Below are 21,708 nucleotides of genomic sequence, written 5' to 3' on the forward strand. Positions count from 1 at the left end.
ACATGCGCAGCCGCCGCCATTGTACAGTGATTCGTGTTGTGGATTGTGAAACGGTTTACGAGATATTTCGTTTATTTAGACTTTTCAAACTTTATAAACTGTGCGTTTAGCATAAGTAACAATACGTTTGTGTGTTTGGACAATTATTGGACATTGTACTATTAAAAGAGACTACAATTTAGTGTAATGTCGGCAAGTGTAGATCAGGTATGAAGTCGGCCATTTTCTTTCGGAGTAGAAGTATGTCGATCGTAATTGTTCGTTTCCTTCCATATTTTTGGAAACATTCATTTGTATCTCGTCCATTTTTAAGACTAATCTTATATATTTTTTCTCTTTTCATATTGGCTCATACAATCAGAGGACAAAGGGACAACAGAATCAAGGTGAGTTGCGATTGTCCCAAATAAAACTTGACCAGACATTGGCAAGTGACACGCCAGCTATAAAAATAGGTCCAGCGATATATGTCGAAACGTATGTGGGACACTTGATAAGGGATCGGTGAGATGACGTTGAAGGAATGATTCGAAATGAATTGTTAATGTTTACTGTTTTTCTTCACGAGTCTTTAGATTTACATTATAAATAATTAACTATGGATAATTTTGTGGCATTGATTTTTATTGTTTTTATTACATTCATCGGTGAAGATTGGTTATTTGTAATAAAGGATTCAAAACATACCAGGCACTAATCTAGAATTTAAAAAGTTGTAGTGTCTTCTCCCTACCCAGAAAACTGAGAAATGTAAGGGGGCAAAAGTTTAATAAAAATGTGTTGACATAAATCAATTATTGTCCGAACCAAATTGTTAACAACAACAAAAAATTACTCTCCTGCCGTTAGATTTCCTCCAAAGTTTGTCCAGACACAAATCTTGAACAAACCACTACAAATATACAGATTCCACACACGAGACTGCAACGATGTCGCCGATATCGTCTTTGCTGAGATTTCATAGGAAAAAATACATGCAGTTTTCTGCCGTCTGCCATGTTGCTTGTTTATGGAATACTCTTCAAGAGGGGTGAAAGCCTCCAAAGTATGTGACACAATTAATATGAAATCAATGATCTCTAGTGGTATCATTAAAATAATAATAATAAGAAATAATATGACATCATCACGTTTGTTTTTATATCATAACATGTTATGATGATGTTAGATTAAGTCCTATCCTTTCACCCCTCTTGAAGAATATTTTTAAAAAAAAAGTCAAAATGGCAGCTGGCACAAAATTACATGCTTTTTGCCCTATGCGCTCTCAGCAAAATGGATATAGGTGACATAGTTATCATCTGGTATGTGGATTCTGTCATTGTAATGGTTTTTTCAAGATTTCTATCTGGACAAACTTCGTAGGAAATCAAACGGCAATTAAAGGTAGGAGAGTAATTTTTCGTAGTTAACAATTTGGTTCGGACAATAAATGTTGTTGGTTTATCACTGTATTTTATGGAGCTTCCTCTTGCTCCACATTCATTCAGCAAGTACCCTCAAGTTTTCAGAGGGTACAAGCTTATACCATCAATATTGCAAAGTGAATTGTTTCTAGAAATGTTAAGAATAGTTTTAAAAATTTTTTGTATGCTTTGCAAAGAGTATTTGACATGCAACAATGAAACACTGTCCTCAAATTATCAGTATCGGCAAAACCAGATACAGTTAAAGGCCTGTCTGCATTTCAAGAATGTAAAAAAATAACTCCTTTGAATTGTTGCTTTGTATCCACAACAGTGTTTGAAATTAACACTTGTATGTTTGACCTGACAAGTGAAGTTGTGCATGTACACACACATTTTACCTCAATCAGGGTGTGTATTTTACGCTTGCCCCGTTAGCCCCAGCAAGTGAAAACAACAAAACCAGTGTTCTCTCTGCCCCATTTAAACGGGGTGGACCACCCCGCTATTGCACTTTGTCGCCCTCCTTTATTTTTCTGTGCCCCTATTTATTTTCCCGTGCCCTTCTTTATTTTACAGCACTTTGATCGGTTCAGCAAAACTGAACTGCCTGTGAATGTCGGACCGACAACATCTTCGGTTCAATTAAAAGACTAGTGGGCTTGTATTTCGTATAAACATTTTTGTAGGCAAAATAAAGAGTATGTCTTTCCACAAAATCGAGCAACACACACAAATATAGTAACCACATTCTTCTTTTTTTTGGAAGGATGTGGTGCCGCGTAAGGTTTTGATAATAATTCAAATGACGGCAGTGTTTCTGTCGGGAAGACATTTTTGGGTTTGGTATGGCGCTGTGGTATTGAATGCAACCACAATCAACAGTGGATGTGGAGAGGGCCACCCCCGGAAAAGAATATAGGTTAAGTTTAGAGTTAATTTTTAAATGCAGTTTCATTTTGTGCAGTAAAAAAACTAATTTGATCAGAAAATATGTACCCAAATTCAAGTAACATTTAGTTAAACTTTAAATTGAATTTGGTGAATGATAACTTGAATCTTGTTGAAGAGTAAATATTCCCAGTGGAAGAACTCTAGCTGTCAAGTGTATGTCATTAATAAGTAGTGCTGCAGTGATAAACCGGTATACCGCGATAATTGATCAGCTCAATATGAACTCTGGTACAGTTTGCGTATCACTATTTTTACACACTGTTTTTTCCATGTATCTTATTTGACTTGAAATAGGCAAACAGACAGACAAACAAAAAAACCCATCATTTTATTAATAGGTGATGACAGAAAAATGTAGCAATCACATCAAGTGTAGTCAGCTTACTTGTTGGCATACAAACTGATAGGTCGGTTATACATACTTCTAAAGAAAACATGTTAAAAAGTCCAATAAAAATAACCAGTTGACAATAATTACAAATAAATAGTTTGTTACTTACACATTGTTATTCATTGTTCATTTACATTGGAATACGGCTACGGCTATCATCTTCAAAGCAATAAACCAACAAGTGAGAATCACACTTCGCTGTTTTTTCCCTGAACTTGACCGATACTTATCCATGATACTTGACCGATCGTTCAAAACACCTCCGTCAATAACCTCTGGTTCGGTCGATCTGCCTAATCATTGTGACTCAGTACATACATTTCCATGTCAAGCGAGCAGCAACGGAAAAGCCATGTTCAAGTGATGGCTAATACAGTTAAGATACGTCCAAATTTGGGTGTTTTTATGAGAGTAGCATTAAAAAATATATATATATATTTTTTTTTAAACATTGACACCATTACTAATGGGGGGGGGGGGGAGAGGAGAGCAGGCTGATTATTGCTGGAATTAAAGAAAAATGTCTCAATCTGGATAATAACGTTTATCCATGTTTGCAGAATCTGGATAATAACGGGGTATGTGTTTGGATTTTTTTTTTTTACTGGCCTATTGGGCCACACACAGCAACACTTTGACTCTCCTGTACAATTTTTGAATGGCCCGCGACCAAATTTCGCTAAAAAAAGAACTTATTTAAATTGCACTTTAAAAACATGTTATCATAGCATACAAACAATAACAACACAAAAGAAGGCAACAGAACTTAATTATGAAACGGACAATAACGATAAAAACAATATATCTAAACCATACAAAGTAAATCACTATAATAACGTAGTAGAATATTGTGTCAATATCATACAATAATGTGAGCTAAATCATTCGTTAATGTGAGCCAATATCAAACGGGGAACAAATGACAAAACCTGACTGTTTAGAAATCTACACACTCATCGTAAGTGACCTGTCAAGAGTTCAGTTAATTTGAAGTTCCCACAGCACTCGTACGTGCACAGGCAATGATAGCTGGACATGGCGAAGTTGTTTCGATTGTAACTAAATGGAAAGTAAAGATGGACATGGCCGAGGTGTTTCGATTGTAACTAAATGGAAAGTAAAGATGGACATGGCCGAGGTGTTACGATTGTAACTAAATGGAAACTAAAGATGGACATGGCCGAGGTGTTTCGATTGTAACTAAATGGAAAGTAAAGATGGACATGGCGAAGTTGTTCCGATTGTAACTAAATGGAAAGTAAAGATGGACATGGCCGAGTTGTTCCGATTGTAACTAAATGGAAAGTAAAGATGGACATGGCCGAGTTGTTCCGATTGTAACTAAATGGAAAGTAAAGATGGACATGGCGAAGTTGTTCCGATTGTAACTAAGTGGAAAGTAAAGATAGACATGGCCGTGTTGTTCCGATTGTAACTAAATGGAAAGTAAAGATGGACATGGCGAAGTTGTTCCGATTGTAACTAAATGGAAAGTAAAGATGGACATGGCCGAACTAAATGGAAAGTAAAGATGGACATGGCCGAGTTGTTCCGATTGTAACTAAATGGAAAGTAAAGATGGACATGGCCGAGGTGTTCCGATTGTAACTAAATGGAAAGTAAAGATGGACATGGCCGAGGTGTTCCGATTGTAACTAAATGGAAACTAAAGATGGACATGGCCGAGGTGTTTCGATTGTAACTAAATGGAAAGTAAAGATAGACATGGCCGAGGTGTTCTGATTGTAACTAAATGGAAATTAAAGATGGACATGGCCGAGTTGTTTCGATTGTAACTAAATGGAAAGTAAAGATGGACATGGCCGAGTTGTTTCGATTGTAACTAAATGGAAATTAAAGATGGACATGGCCGAGGTGTTCCGATTGTAACTAAATGGAAAGTAAAGATGGACATGGCCGAGATGTTTCGATTGAACCTACGTGGCCGAAGTTTTCCGAAAACGTAATCAAAGCCGGCCGAGGCATTCCGAATGGTTTTAGACTGGTCGATATACTTGGGAGGTCGCTATTATGTCCTATATGGGTTAGCAGATACTAATAGGAAATCGGTTAAAAACAGTAAATAAAAAACAACTTTCTGATCTCTTACAAACATTAGTTATTTGCGTTTTGATACATAATACAATATGCAGAAATTTTCGGTCACCAGGCAGGTGACACATGGTATGGTTTTGAGTTGCCCGACGTTATTTTGACTCGCCATGGGCGATCAGGCGACCGTAAAGTGCACACCCTGTAATAACGTTTATTGATGTTTGCATTAATACCTATGTCTGGGTTTCAAACTAATCACTGCTAATATTATAAGCAGAATGATAGAAATATATTGTGAAAAGGTTTCAGGTAGCTTCATTTTACCCGAGGGGTGGGACGTAGCCCAGTGGTAAAGCGCTTGCTTGATGCACGGTCGGTTTAGTATCGATCCCCATCAGTGGCCCCATTTGGCTATTTCTCATTCCAGCCAGTGCACCACGACTGGTATATCAAAGGCTGTGATATGTACTATCCTGTCTGTGGGATGGTGCATATAAAAGATCCCTTGTAAATACTTTTTTAATGATACTCAACCTAATTTAGCATTTACTTGTTTGGGCTCTCATTGATGTACACGATGGTATTTACTCTTAAAATTAAAATAAATATGTCGGTAAACAGGTGATTTGTGACCTTTATTGAACAGACTATAACACATTTTGATTGGACATGCTGGACACATGCTGGACAATTACATTCTAAAATTAAAAGTATCATATGACATATCGTTAATGAAAGTGAATATCAGTTTTATGTTTTTAAATATATTTATACCACCAGTGAAGTATAGAACCAAAGTTCAAGTGTTTTAGGATTAGGTAGGCCTAACTCATCGGTTACGAGAACTATATTCACATATGTATGTACATTGTAATCGAACAAGTAAAACCCTCTGTACCTAAGTAAAACTTGCATGAACTGACTTTGGTTTAGCTAAGATTTTGAAATGTTCAGCATGGCATTAAGTGTGATGCACATGCTAAAGGTGTAATCTCTGATTTCTCATTTTGTTTCTGACAGTCTTCTCTGTGTTCACCAGAATATATAATTACTATCACTAGTATCCGGTTTATACGGCTTAAATTACAGGTTTATTTGATGATGCAGCTGTTTGGACTCGTGAGCTAAAGTGTTATACAAGAACCAGTTTACAATGAACATGTTCTGTCATAAGTGGTTTCAAATACCTGGCCTGAATGCATTAAAAAGTTTGATTTGCATTGTTTCGCAGGTGGTGTTCTTGAAAAATAATCAACACTTAGAATAATATTGTGACGTCATAGGCATGGATTAAGACTAAGATGATCCACCCTCAATCCAAGAGCTTATAAATTGCATTGTTTTATCCACAATTGATTGTAGTAGTTATTTGCCAGGTTTATTACTTTTCCTATATTTAATAACAGAATACAAGACAGACTTTTACCTCGGTAAAAACCATACTTTTTCCATTGGACTCAATTTGGCCCACTGGTGTAATGTTTAATCCTTCCCACGGGGAACACCTTTTTCCATACTATGGAATTTACTAAGTTATTTATTTCTTAGCCGATTGTCAAAATTACACACAAAAATAGTGGAGTATTTTGTTATTTCCTAAACACTTTAACATTTCTTCTTATATGAAACCAAAATGAAATTATTTACAAAAGAAATTTTGTTTCACGAAGACTCGCAAAGCTTTTCTTTAAATTGCCATGGGTGAATCGCCCCACCCTGCATATTAGACACATGTCAATTGTTAAATACTGGCAGAGAATGTATATACAGGCTGTTTTCACAAAAAGGGGCAAATAACCGTAAAGCATTTTTTTTATATATAAAATTTTGCTTTTCACGTCTTTAACCTTTAGGTTACTGGATTAATTTTTAACACAAAAACCACTGAGTGGGTACAAGTTTATAATTTTTACTGACTTATATTATGTTTCCGGTGAATGTTGTGTGTGAAACGGCGGGAAATATGAATTGGGTTATGTACTGTATACAGTGTACAGTATGTCGACTGACGTGGCGTCGATCTTGCCTGCAATACTCAGAAGGTTAATAGTAAAATCTAAAGCAGATATGTTCAGTGACCAGTGCATAATTTCTGATGGCAAAACTAGAGATGTATAATTTGTTTAAAACGTGTGCTTCTGTTTACACTTAATCATAAGGCATAGTAGTAATACTGCACAGTTGTGTCTTTACTGTTAAGACAAATTAAAGGAGAAAATGTTATTTATTCATGATTCTTCTGGTACATATTCAGTGTTTGAGATTAAAATTTGGAGGCAGTATCCCAGTTGGGATACTAACAAATCAAAATCTGGTCTCTCATCTGAGAATTTAGTATCCCACTTAAATGAAATTCATAAATAATATTGTAACAAACTTGGACGACACTGTTCTCCTTCCCAGTCTATTGCCGCAATCGAAACAATCAAACTGAATCTGCAAAAGATTTGCGGCATCTATTTTTGAGTAATACTGACATTTAATATTTAACAGTAATCTATAAGTGTTTCTGACATTACTAATGATAAACCTACCTGTATCAATTTTCTGTAGATGTGGAATCAATATCTCAAATAAAATGTAAAGGGAAGAAACATTCGACAAGTTTGTTTTGTTTAATGACACCATTAGAGCACATGGATTAATTAATCATCGGCTATTGGATGTCAAACATTTGGTATTTCTGACATAGTCTTAGTGAGAAATCCTGCTTCAAGTTTTTCCATAGTAGAAAGGTATCTTTTATATGCACCATCCAGGATAGCACATACCACAGCCTTTGATGTACCACTTGTGGTGCACAGGCTGGAGTGAAAAAGAGCCCAATGGGCCCACCAATGGGGATTGATCCCAGACCGAACGTGCATCAAGCAAACACTTTACCACTGGGCAGGGGTTTTGCCAGAGGGTAAAACGGGTATGGCACCATACCCAAATTATTATTTTTTTAAGTTCACTTTTTGACCAAATTAATTACTCATATTACTGTAAGATTTTCTTTCTGGGGGAGGTCCCCCATACCCCGTGTTGACTGCAGTTGCTTTCAGTTCCATAGCGCCATACCCCAAAACACTGATGGGCTATGTCCCGTCCCAAAAAATCGAACAAAAACAATAGCAACTTAGCAGTTCCCAGTCTATTGGTATGCCGCTACTGCTCTAGTGTAGCCTGAGACTGGGTATGAGTTGGGGGAGATGTTGTTACGGCATAGCATTAGACTGGATGCGAGCTTCATATATACTGTTACTTAACTTCACCAGTAAATGACTACTTTCATTGTTTCAGCCAAAAATAGAAATGCACAATTAAAAAAACATCTGGTATCCCGAGGGTATACTGGTATCCAAAATTAAATTCTGGTATCCCCCGGGATATCAGGATACCGTTAATCTCGAACACTGACATTATAATTGTAATGACTTTAACAACCAACCAACTTTGTAGATAGCGATACAGTAATAATGCGTCACTATTTGTCGTTAAATTGAAGTACACGTTAGTAAAGAAAAATTGCATCAGGAACAAAGGTCACAATTATAACAACTATATAAAGCAAACGGACACAGTTTTATTCAAAGGGGCTCAGGGTTGACGATCTATAATCAGTTATTTTTATCACCACTTTGAGAGAGAAAGTGTGATTTCAGCATGCCACGGCGGAAATAAAGTAAAATTGTTACGTTCAGCTAGTAGTTTGCTAAACGTTTGCAAACTATTTTGACTGGTTCATTGTTCAGTTTTAACGTGTAGCATAATAATCAGTCTTCCCAAAACGAGTTGGCGACAAACATATGTCTGAATTTACTTCCTGGAAAAAAAACCTGTCCCATCAGATTAAACAATAAACCTGGCAAATAAGCCATTACATGTGTGCCAACCGTATTGTACAGTGACTAATTGTCAGTTTTGCAGCTTGTGACGGTAGTAAAACAGCAATGTTTTTTCGGGTTTTTTAACTTCGCTGAAAATGTAAATTGTCGCAGAAAATCACTGGGTCTAATGTAAGATCTATGTAATCCTACACTGGATGATTGTGAAAAAGTGTCGGATCTTGTCTTTTCCATTATTCAACCGATAACAGTAAAGACAAAAACTATAACAGTAAAGACACATGACATGGTATTTCTGCCATCTGTAATGTACTTCAGTGATGCAATCAAGTAAATGGTTTTTAAAAACAGATTCACTGAATGAAAAAATATAAATGATGTGTTTGTCATGCTTCCAGGATACTTTATTAAACTAATGGTAAAGACGGACAATAAGTGTGACATTGAAAAAACAAACCTTTAAGAATTAAACATAACTAGAGCTAGTATTCCTGTACTAAACATGTTGATCTAAGCTTGACCTAGATGTGACAGTGCCATCTGAAGGATAACTTTCAAACTAATAAAAAACACCTTTAAGAATTAAACATAACTAGAGCTAGTATTCCTGTACTAAACATGTTGATCTAAGCTTGACCTAGATGTGACAGTGCCATCTGAAGGATAACTTTCAAACTAATCAAAAACACCCTTTAAGAATTAAACATAACTAGAGCTAGTATTCCTGTACTAAACATGTTGATCTAAGCTTGACCTAGATGTGACAGTGCCATCTGAAGGATAACTTTCAAACTAATAAAAAACACCTTTAAGAATTAAACATAACTAGAGCTAGTATTCCTGTACTAAACATGTTGATCTAAGCTTGACCTAGAAGTGACAGTGCCATCTGAAGGATAACTTTCAAACTAATAAAAAACACCTTTAAGAATTAAAACTAACTAGAGCTAGTATTCCTGTACTAAACATGTTGATCTAAGCTTGACCTAGATGTGACAGTGCCATCTGAAGGATAACTTTCAAACTAATAAACACCCTTTAAGAATTAAAACTAACTAGAGCTAGTATTCCTGTACTAAACATGTTGATCTAAGCTTGACCTAGATGTGACAGTGCCATCTGAAGGATAACTTTCAAACTAATACAAAACACCTTTAAGAATTAAAACTGACTAGAGCTAGTATTCCTGTACTAAACGTTGATCTAAGCTTGACCTAGGTGTGACAGTGCCATCTGAAGGATAACTTTCAAACTAATACAAAACACCTTTAAGAATTAAAACTAACTAGAGCTAGTATTCCTGTACTAAACATGTTGATCTAAGCTTGACCTAGATGTGACAGTGCCATCTGAAGGATAACTTTCAAACTAATAAAAAACACCCTTTAAGAATTAAAACTAACTAGAGCTAGTATTCCTGTACTAAACATGTTGATCTAAGCTTGACCTAGATGTGACAGTGCCATCTGAAGGATAACTTTCAAACTAATAAAAAACACCCTTTAAGAATTAAAACTAACTAGAGCTAGTATTCCTGTACTAAACATGTTGATCTAAGCTTGACCTAGATGTGACAGTGCCATCTGAAGGATAACTTTCAAACTAATACAAAAAACACCCTTTAAGAATTAAAACTAACTAGAGCTAGTATTCCTGTACTAAACATGTTGATCTAAGCTTGACCTAGATGTGACAGTGCCATCTGAAGGATAACTTTCAAACTAATAAAAAAACACCCTTTAAGAATTAAAACTAACTAGAGCTAGTATTCCTGTACTAAACATGTTGATCTAAGCTTGACCTAGATGTGACAGTGCCATCTGAAGGATAACTTTCAAACTAATAAACACCCTTTAAGAATTAAAACTAACTAGAGCTAGTATTCCTGTACTAAACATGTTGATCTAAGCTTGACCTAGATGTGACAGTGCCATCTGAAGGATAACTTTCAAACTAATAAACACCCTTTAAGAATTAAAACTAACTAGAGCTAGTATTCCTGTACTAAACATGTTGATCTAAGCTTGACCTAGATGTGACAGTGCCATCTGAAGGATAACTTTCAAACTAATACAAAAAACACCCTTTAAGAATTAAAACTAACTAGAGCTAGTATTCCTGTACTAAACATGTTGATCTAAGCTTGACCTAGATGTGACAGTGCCATCTGAAGGATAACTTTCAAACTAATACAAAACACCTTTAAGAATTAAAACTAACTAGAGCTAGTATTCCTGTACTAAACATGTTGATCTAAGCTTGACCTAGATGTGACGGTGCCATCTGAAGGATAACTTTCAAACTAATACAAAACACCTTTAAGAATTAAAACTGACTAGAGCTAGTATTCCTGTACTAAACGTTGATCTAAGCTTGACCTAGATGTGACAGTGCCATCTGAAGGATAACTTTCAAACTAATAAAAAACACCTTTAAGAATTAAAACTAACTAGAGCTAGTATTCCTGTACTAAACATGTTGATCTAAGCTTGACCTAGATGTGACAGTGCCATCTGAAGGATAACTTTCAAACTAATAAAAACCCTTTAAGAATTAAAACAACTAGAGCTAGTATTCCTGTACTAAACATGTTGATCTAAGCTTGACCTAGATGTGACAGTGCCATCTGAAGGATAACTTTCAAACTAATAAAAAACACCTTTAAGAATTAAAACTAACTAGAGCTAGTATTCCTGTACTAAACATGTTGATCTAAGCTTGACCTAGATGTGACAGTGCCATCTGAAGGATAACTTTCAAACTAATAAACACCCTTTAAGAATTAAAACAACTAGAGCTAGTATTCCTGTACTAAACATGTTGATCTAAGCTTGACCTAGATGTGACAGTGCCATCTGAAGGATAACTTTCAAACTAATAAAAAACACCTTTAAGAATTAAAACTAACTAGAGCTAGTATTCCTGTACTAAACATGTTGATCTAAGCTTGACCTAGATGTGACAGTGCCATCTGAAGGATAACTTTCAAACTAATAAAAAACACCTTTAAGAATTAAAACTAACTAGAGCTAGTATTCCTGTACTAAACATGTTGATCTAAGCTTGACCTAGATGTGACAGTGCCATCTGAAGGATAACTTTCAAACTAATAAAAAACACCCTTTAAGAATTAAACATAACTAGAGCTAGTATTCCTGTACTAAACATGTTGATCTAAGCTTGACCTAGATGTGACAGTGCCATCTGAAGGATAACTTTCAAACTAATAAAAAACACCTTTAAGAATTAAACATAACTAGAGCTAGTATTCCTGTACTAAACATGTTGATCTAAGCTTGACCTAGATGTGACAGTGCCATCTGAAGGATAACTTTCAAACTAATAAAAAACACCTTTAAGAATTAAAACTAACTAGAGCTAGTATTCCTGTACTAAACATGTTGATCTAAGCTTGACCTAGATGTGACAGTGCCATCTGAAGGATAACTTTCAAACTAATAAAAAACACCCTTTAAGAATTAAAACTAACTAGAGCTAGTATTCCTGTACTAAACATGTTGATCTAAGCTTGACCTAGATGTGACGGTGCCATCTGAAGGATAACTTTCAAACTAATACAAAACACCTGTAAGAATTAAAACTGACTAGAGCTAGTATTCCTGTACTAAACGTTGATCTAAGCTTGACCTAGGTGTGACAGTGCCATCTGAAGGATAACTTTCAAACTAATACAAAACACCTTTAAGAATTAAAACTAACTAGAGCTAGTATTCCTGTACTAAACATGTTGATCTAAGCTTGACCTAGATGTGACAGTGCCATCTGAAGGATAACTTTCAAACTAATAAACACCCTTTAAGAATTAAAACTAACTAGAGCTAGTATTCCTGTACTAAACATGTTGATCTAAGCTTGACCTAGATGTGACAGTGCCATCTGAAGGATAACTTTCAAACTAATACAAAAAACACCCTTTAAGAATTAAAACTAACTAGAGCTAGTATTCCTGTACTAAACATGTTGATCTAAGCTTGACCTAGATGTGACAGTGCCATCTGAAGGATAACTTTCAAACTAATAAAAAACACCCTTTAAGAATTAAAACTAACTAGAGCTAGTATTCCTGTACTAAACATGTTGATCTAAGCTTGACCTAGATGTGACAGTGCCATCTGAAGGATAACTTTCAAACTAATAAAAACACCCTTTAAGAATTAAAACTAACTAGAGCTAGTATTCCTGTACTAAACATGTTGATCTAAGCTTGACCTAGATGTGACAGTGCCATCTGAAGGATAACTTTCAAACTAATAAACACCCTTTAAGAATTAAAACAACTAGAGCTAGTATTCCTGTACTAAACGTTGATCTAAGCTTGACCTAGATGTGACAGTGCCATCTGAAGGATAACTTTCAAACTAATACAAAAAACACCCTTTAAGAATTAAAACTAACTAGAGCTAGTATTCCTGTACTAAACATGTTGATCTAAGCTTGACCTAGATGTGACAGTGCCATCTGAAGGATAACTTTCAAACTAATACAAAACACCTTTAAGAATTAAAACTAACTAGAGCTAGTATTCCTGTACTAAACATGTTGATCTAAGCTTGACCTAGATGTGACGGTGCCATCTGAAGGATAACTTTCAAACTAATACAAAACACCTTTAAGAATTAAAACTGACTAGAGCTAGTATTCCTGTACTAAACATGTTGATCTAAGCTTGACCTAGATGTGACAGTGCCATCTGAAGGATAACTTTCAAACTAATAAAAAACACCTTTAAGAATTAAAACTAACTAGAGCTAGTATTCCTGTACTAAACATGTTGATCTAAGCTTGACCTAGATGTGACAGTGCCATCTGAAGGATAACTTTCAAACTAATAAACACCCTTTAAGAATTAAAACAACTAGAGCTAGTATTCCTGTACTAAACATGTTGATCTAAGCTTGACCTAGATGTGACAGTGCCATCTGAAGGATAACTTTCAAACTAATAAAAAACACCTTTAAGAATTAAAACTAACTAGAGCTAGTATTCCTGTACTAAACATGTTGATCTAAGCTTGACCTAGATGTGACAGTGCCATCTGAAGGATAACTTTCAAACTAATAAACACCCTTTAAGAATTAAAACAACTAGAGCTAGTATTCCTGTACTAAACATGTTGATCTAAGCTTGACCTAGATGTGACAGTGCCATCTGAAGGATAACTTTCAAACTAATAAAAAACACCTTTAAGAATTAAAACTAACTAGAGCTAGTATTCCTGTACTAAACATGTTGATCTAAGCTTGACCTAGATGTGACAGTGCCATCTGAAGGATAACTTTCAAACTAATAAAAAACACCCTTTAAGAATTAAAACTAACTAGAGCTAGTATTCCTGTACTAAACATGTTGATCTAAGCTTGACCTAGATGTGACGGTGCCATCTGAAGGATAACTTTCAAACTAATAAAAAACACCCTTTAAGAATTAAACATAACTAGAGCTAGTATTCCTGTACTAAACATGTTGATCTAAGCTTGACCTAGATGTGACGGTGCCATCTGAAGGATAACTTTCAAACTAATAAAAAACACCTTTAAGAATTAAAACTAACTAGAGCTAGTATTCCTGTACTAAACATGTTGATCTAAGCTTGACCTAGATGTGACAGTGCCATCTGAAGGATAACTTTCAAACTAATACAAAACACCTTTAAGAATTAAAACTGACTAGAGCTAGTATTCCTGTACTAAACGTTGATCTAAGCTTGACCTAGATGTGACAGTGCCATCTGAAGGATAACTTTCAAACTAATAAAAAACACCTTTAAGAATTAAAACTAACTAGAGCTAGTATTCCTGTACTAAACATGTTGATCTAAGCTTGACCTAGATGTGACAGTGCCATCTGAAGGATAACTTTCAAACTAATAAACACCCTTTAAGAATTAAAACAACTAGAGCTAGTATTCCTGTACTAAACATGTTGATCTAAGCTTGACCTAGATGTGACAGTGCCATCTGAAGGATAACTCAAACTAATAAACACCCTTTAAGAATTAAAACTAAGTAGAGCTAGTATTCCTGTACTAAACTTGTTGATCTAAGCTTGACCTAGATGTGACAGTGCCATCTGAAGGATAACTTTCAAACTAATAAAAAACACCCTTTAAGAATTAAAAATAACTAGAGCTAGTATTCCTGTACTAAACATGTTGATCTAAGCTTGACCTAGATGTGACGGTGCCATCTGAAGGATAACTTTCAAACTAATAAAAAACACCTTTAAGAATTAAAACTAACTAGAGCTAGTATTCCTGTACTAAACATGTTGATCTAAGCTTGACCTAGATGTGACAGTGCCATCTGAAGGATAACTTTCAAACTAATAAACACCCTTTAAGAATTAAAACTAACTAGAGCTAGTATTCCTGTACTAAACATGTTGATCTAAGCTTGACCTAGATGTGACAGTGCCATCTGAAGGATAACTTTCAAACTAATAAACACCCTTTAAGAATTAAAACTAACTAGAGCTAGTATTCCTGTACTAAACATGTTGATCTAAGCTTGACCTAGATGTGACAGTGCCATCTGAAGGATAACTTTCAAACTAATAAAAAAACACCCTTTAAGAATTAAAACTAACTAGAGCTAGTATTCCTGTACTAAACATGTTGATCTAAGCTTGACCTAGATGTGACAGTGCCATCTGAAGGATAACTTTCAAACTAATACAAAACACCTTTAAGAATTAAAACTAACTAGAGCTAGTATTCCTGTACTAAACATGTTGATCTAAGCTTGACCTAGATGTGACGGTGCCATCTGAAGGATAACTTTCAAACTAATACAAAACACCTTTAAGAATTAAAACTAACTAGAGCTAGTATTCCTGTACTAAACATGTTGATCTAAGCTTGACCTAGATGTGACAGTGCCATCTGAAGGATAACTTTCAAACTAATAAAAAACACCTTTAAGAATTAAAACTAACTAGAGCTAGTATTCCTGTACTAAACATGTTGATCTAAGCTTGACCTAGATGTGACAGTGCCATCTGAAGGATAACTTTCAAACTAATAAAAACCCTTTAAGAATTAAAACAACTAGAGCTAGTATTCCTGTACTAAACATGTTGATCTAAGCTTGACCTAGATGTGACAGTGCCATCTGAAGGATAACTTTCAAACTAATAAAAAACACCTTTAAGAATTAAAACTAACTAGAGCTAGTATTCCTGTACTAAACATGTTGATCTAAGCTTGACCTAGATGTGACAGTGCCATCTGAAGGATAACTTTCAAACTAATAAACACCCTTTAAGAATTAAAACAACTAGAGCTAGTATTCCTGTACTAAACATGTTGATCTAAGCTTGACCTAGATGTGACAGTGCCATCTGAAGGATAACTTTCAAACTAATAAAAAACACCTTTAAGAATTAAAACTAACTAGAGCTAGTATTCCTGTACTAAACATGTTGATCTAAGCTTGACCTAGATGTGACAGTGCCATCTGAAGGATAACTTTCAAACTAATACAAAACACCTTTAAGAATTAAAACTAACTAGAGCTAGTATTCCTGTACTAAACATGTTGATCTAAGCTTGACCTAGATGTGACGGTGCCATCTGAAGGATAACTTTCAAACTAATACAAAACACCTTTAAGAATTAAAACTGACTAGAGCTAGTATTCCTGTACTAAACGTTGATCTAAGCTTGACCTAGATGTGACAGTGCCATCTGAAGGATAACTTTCAAACTAATAAAAAACACCTTTAAGAATTAAAACTAACTAGAGCTAGTATTCCTGTACTAAACATGTTGATCTAAGCTTGACCTAGATGTGACAGTGCCATCTGAAGGATAACTTTCAAACTAATAAACACCCTTTAAGAATTAAAACAACTAGAGCTAGTATTCCTGTACTAAACATGTTGATCTAAGCTTGACCTAGATGTGACAGTGCCATCTGAAGGATAACTTTCAAACTAATAAAAAACACCTTTAAGAATTAAAACTAACTAGAGCTAGTATTCCTGTACTAAACATGTTGATCTAAGCTTGACCTAGATGTGACAGTGCCATCTGAAGGATAACTTTCAAACTAATAAAAAACACCTTTAAGAATTAAACATAACTAGAGCTAGTATTCCTGTACTAAACATGTTGATCTAAGCTTGACCTAGATGTGACAGTGCCATCTGAAGGATAACTTTCAAACTAATCAAAAACACCCTTTAAGAATTAAACATAACTAGAGCTAGTATTCCTGTACTAAACATGTTGATCTAAGCTTGACCTAGATGTGACAGTGCCATCTGAAGGATAACTTTCAAACTAATAAAAAACACCTTTAAGAATTAAACATAACTAGAGCTAGTATTCCTGTACTAAACATGTTGATCTAAGCTTGACCTAGAAGTGACAGTGCCATCTGAAGGATAACTTTCAAACTAATAAAAAACACCTTTAAGAATTAAAACTAACTAGAGCTAGTATTCCTGTACTAAACATGTTGATCTAAGCTTGACCTAGATGTGACAGTGCCATCTGAAGGATAACTTTCAAACTAATAAACACCCTTTAAGAATTAAAACTAACTAGAGCTAGTATTCCTGTACTAAACATGTTGATCTAAGCTTGACCTAGATGTGACGGTGCCATCTGAAGGATAACTTTCAAACTAATACAAAACACCTTTAAGAATTAAAACTGACTAGAGCTAGTATTCCTGTACTAAACGTTGATCTAAGCTTGACCTAGGTGTGACAGTGCCATCTGAAGGATAACTTTCAAACTAATACAAAACACCTTTAAGAATTAAAACTAACTAGAGCTAGTATTCCTGTACTAAACATGTTGATCTAAGCTTGACCTAGATGTGACAGTGCCATCTGAAGGATAACTTTCAAACTAATAAAAAACACCCTTTAAGAATTAAACATAACTAGAGCTAGTATTCCTGTACTAAACATGTTGATCTAAGCTTGACCTAGATGTGACAGTGCCATCTGAAGGATAACTTTCAAACTAATAAAAACAAATTGGTCCTTTTTGTAGATAATATAACAATAAAGACAATAAAAAGAAAAAGTGCAACTTAAAAGTTGTATTTTAATATTTTAAATTGATATTTAACCTTTAGACTACTGGATTAATTTTTAACCAAAACTATGTTGAGTGGGTACAAGTTTATAATTTTTACTCACATATATACACTTAAAAATGTTTTATAAATACATGAAATAAAGTTCATATATATGAATCGGTAAGTATTATTTTCGTGTGGGTTTTTTTTTGTAATTTTTATTATTTTTAGATCAGCTAATGGTGATTAAAATTAGGCAAAAAATTGAAAAAGTTGCGTTTACTTATGGGCACTTATACGATTCATATTGCAATATTTGGTAATTTTCGTTGTTGGTAAAACCATCAAATTTATTATCAAATTAGCTGTCACAATCGGCTATCGATCCCTGAAAATGAAGGCAACGTACCGCCATTGTTGTCAAGAGAAAATACTTGCCGAAAACGTTTTGAACTCAAAATTTCAAGGTATTTTCAATTAAAAAAATAAAAAATAAAAGCCACTATTTTGAAAAAAAAATCTTTTTTCTTTTATTATAATTCCGGTGAGTGTCATGTGCGAAAGGGCAGGAAATATGAATTGGGGAATGCACTGTATACAGTATGCAGTACTCGGAAGGTTAAGAAACTTATGTATTTGTGAGTGGTTTACTTACATTTTGCAGTTTAAAAGCAAACTTAGTATTTTAGAAAGTTTTGCCGGCATCGAAATAAATCGAGAATGGTCATTCAGGTTACCGGAAGGTTACCACATGTAAGAAAAGTCGAACGGTGTTTCGTTCTCGGCCAACTTTCAGAATGGTATTTTGATTTCCGAACGTAAACCAGGCAATGCATTCCGGACTTCCGCATTTCATTTTCTTGTGAGGAATTGCATCGATGTTCGCGCACACTTGTGTAATTGCAAGCAATGTAAGGGCGTTAAAAGTAGTAGTAACAGGAATTCAATTCTTTACTGTTATTTGCCCCTTTTTTGTGAAAATAGCCCATACATACATTTTGCCATCGTTGGCAAATTATATCTCAACGACAGTAATTGCCGCTGTTAAGTTCGAGCCCTGAGGTTTGTTTTCCATTCAGACACCAACCAATTGTTCTCATACGTAATTTCAGGAGAACAGTTTATTGATCACCATCGGTTTTCAAACCATAAGCACTGCTATTTGATGGGGAGGGGGGCGGAACATGGTCTAGTCGTACAGTGCTCGCTCGATTTCATGGTCGGTGTGGGATCGATCTCTATCAGTGGGCACATTAAGCTATTTCTCATTCCAACCAGTGCACCACGACTGGTATATCAACGGTCGTGGTATGTACTACCCTGTCTGGTATGGTGCATATAAAAGATCCCTTGCTGCTAATGAAAAAGAGTTGCCCATGAAGTGGCGACAGCAGGTTTCCTCTCAATATGTGTGTGGTCCTTAACATCATTTAACCATAAATAATAGGTTGCGTGTGTCGTTCAATAATTATTTATTTATTCAAGGCTAAAAATCTATGAATCCAAATCGCACAAGCATTAAACATCCGAATCTGTTAGGATTATCATGAAATATTTCCAAAAGTGTATTAAATTGAATAATCAGTGAGTAAACCATTACTGAATTAACAACAAAAAAAAATAGTCCGGTTATCAAGCTTCAGTTTAAGCTGGCTTCAAAAACGTAGAATACATTCGAATATGTGCATGTTCGAAACATAGTTGTTTATCGAGACTAGTCTGGCCTGGAGTCCTAGCAGTGGTTGACCCATTTCTATGAACCAAGTTGCCAATGAAGAGATCCGAAAGGAACATGGTGGTTCAGTTCTTACATAGTAACAATAGACAGTAATTTAGTCTGCCAAATTTAGTAATACATCAAACATTTCTATGTTGGTTCGCTGATAATAACAATAGACAGTAATTTAGTCGGCCAAATTCAGTAATACATCAAACATTTCTATGTTGGTTCGCTGATAATAACAATAGACAGTAATTTAGTCGGCCAAATTCAGTAATACTTCAAACATTTCTATGTTGGTTCGCTGATAATAACAATAGACAGTAATTTAGTCGGCCAAATTCAGTAATACATCAAACATTTCTATGTTGGTTCGCTGATAATAACAATAGACAGTAATTTAGTCGGCCAAATTCAGTAATACATCAAACATTTCTATGTTGGTTCGCTGATAATAACAATAGACAGTAATTTAGTCGGCCAAATTCAGTAATACATCAAACATTTCTATGTTAGTTCGCTGATAATAACAATAGACAGTAATTTAGTCGGCCAGATTCAGTAATACATCAAACATTTCTATGTTAGTTCGCTGATAATAACAATAGACAGTAATTTAGTCGGCCAAATTTAGTAATACATCAAACATTTCTATGTTAGTTCGCTGATATTATCTTCCTAACCTTGAATTACCTTCTCTTTTTAATCAATAAACCTTTTTGTTGTTTGAGTAAATGTACTTCAATAATATCCATACAAACATTGAACCAATGCGCAAAATACATTGGCAAAAGTATTCCATGCGCTGTTTACGAATATAGACCAATATATATTATATACAGTTAGCAGCATATGACACGGAATTCTGCATACTAACACTGTTGCTAAAGTTCTTCTCTGAAAATATTTAGAATAGGGAGGATTCTCCTGGACTGCTTCCATGGGAATTGACATGGATTCTCATGAAAAAAAGCTAAATTAGCCCTGTTCTTTGCTGTTTGATGGTGGAAACAAATAATAAATGTGTTTTACATTAGGTTAAAAAAATGGCTAAAATTGACTGTTTTGTTTTCAGTGTCCAATGGTCCTAACAAAGACTCTGTGAAGGATTCTCGTGAGGAGTTTGACCAGTATCTTCCACAACAACCGCACCAGCAGGTAATAAATCACACAGAGAAAACACAAAAAGTGAAAGAGTTTATGGTATTGTAATTTAGTGATTTATTCAGGCGTTGTATGGTACCGATCATTGACCGCCACCCCTTCCTAAGTGCAAATACCACCGACTATAAATTTTTAATATTTTGGTAATTATGTATATTCTGGTGAATTATTTAAAGAAAGTAAATTAATTACATTCTTATATTACAGATTTATTCATAATATTCTTGGCCAAATTCCCAGTTACGACTAAAATCTCGCTACTTTTCCTAATCCCATCAGTCATGGGATCATGGCAAAAGATCCTGGATAAATCGCGGATATAAAATCCTGTCTGTGGGATAGTACTCTCGAGTGCCAAATAAATGTACACCTACGTTTATTAAATTTGTGAAAAAATGTTGGTGTCTACGCTTATTCAGCACCCTACGTTTAATTACATGTAAAAAAAATGTAACCCCCTATGCTAATTCGGCACTCAACGCTTATTGCAATTCTTAATTTATCAAATGCTTACATATAGCCTCTATTAGGGGTACCGATTTTCCGCGGTCGGAATTGCAGAATTGCAAATCTTAAAGTTAAACGGAATTTACAATTTTCCCAAGTTGTCGAATAAAATACCAACTTTTGTGGTCAACTAATACATTTATTTATTTATTTATTACTATACATACATTGTTTTTCTGCTTAATTGATCATTTGAACCATTAAGGCAAAACGAAGTATGTTACTCTGACAAAATGTAAACACGTTTCTGAATATTGTTGGCCGCCATTTTGTTTTTATCGCTCGGCTCGGTTCGGTTTTATTCGGTTGGGTAAATTCCTAGGATGCGTTCGATTGAGTGCTCGCCTGTAAATCAATGCAACAGTTCATGCAAGCATTTTATATAAATTAATCAATTACACTTAAGGGTAAATATGACTTTTTTAAAGCTATGTATACTAGAGTATATATATTTTTACATTACAAATTCCACTCATTTTGATTACAAATTCCACTCAACCTTTTTATTTTCACTTGCAAATAGTTTATTAGAAATTAGCGAGAAAAATTAGGCAGAGTTACATCCCCTAACCACGTTCCGCTAACAGCTGGCATGGCCGATGACCACAGTTGTTTGTGAATCCCCTGG

General features: G+C 34.9%; 1 protein-coding gene across 1 annotated transcript in view; it reads left to right on the plus strand.

Moving 5' to 3' along the window:
• The window catches only part of LOC121377348 (YTH domain-containing family protein 1-like), a 40,943-nt gene continuing 19,235 nt past the window's right edge, over nucleotides 1-21,708 (plus strand). Inside the window, exons 1-3 of the mRNA XM_041505304.1 lie at nucleotides 1-207; nucleotides 362-386; nucleotides 20,485-20,567. Of these exons, the coding sequence (XP_041361238.1) occupies nucleotides 187-207; nucleotides 362-386; nucleotides 20,485-20,567 (129 nt within the window). The 5' untranslated portion in view covers nucleotides 1-186. The remainder of the gene's footprint in view (nucleotides 208-361; nucleotides 387-20,484; nucleotides 20,568-21,708) is intronic.

This window comes from Gigantopelta aegis, chromosome 7 (genome assembly GCF_016097555.1).
Source record: "Gigantopelta aegis isolate Gae_Host chromosome 7, Gae_host_genome, whole genome shotgun sequence".
NCBI lineage: Eukaryota > Metazoa > Mollusca > Gastropoda > Neomphalida > Peltospiridae > Gigantopelta > Gigantopelta aegis.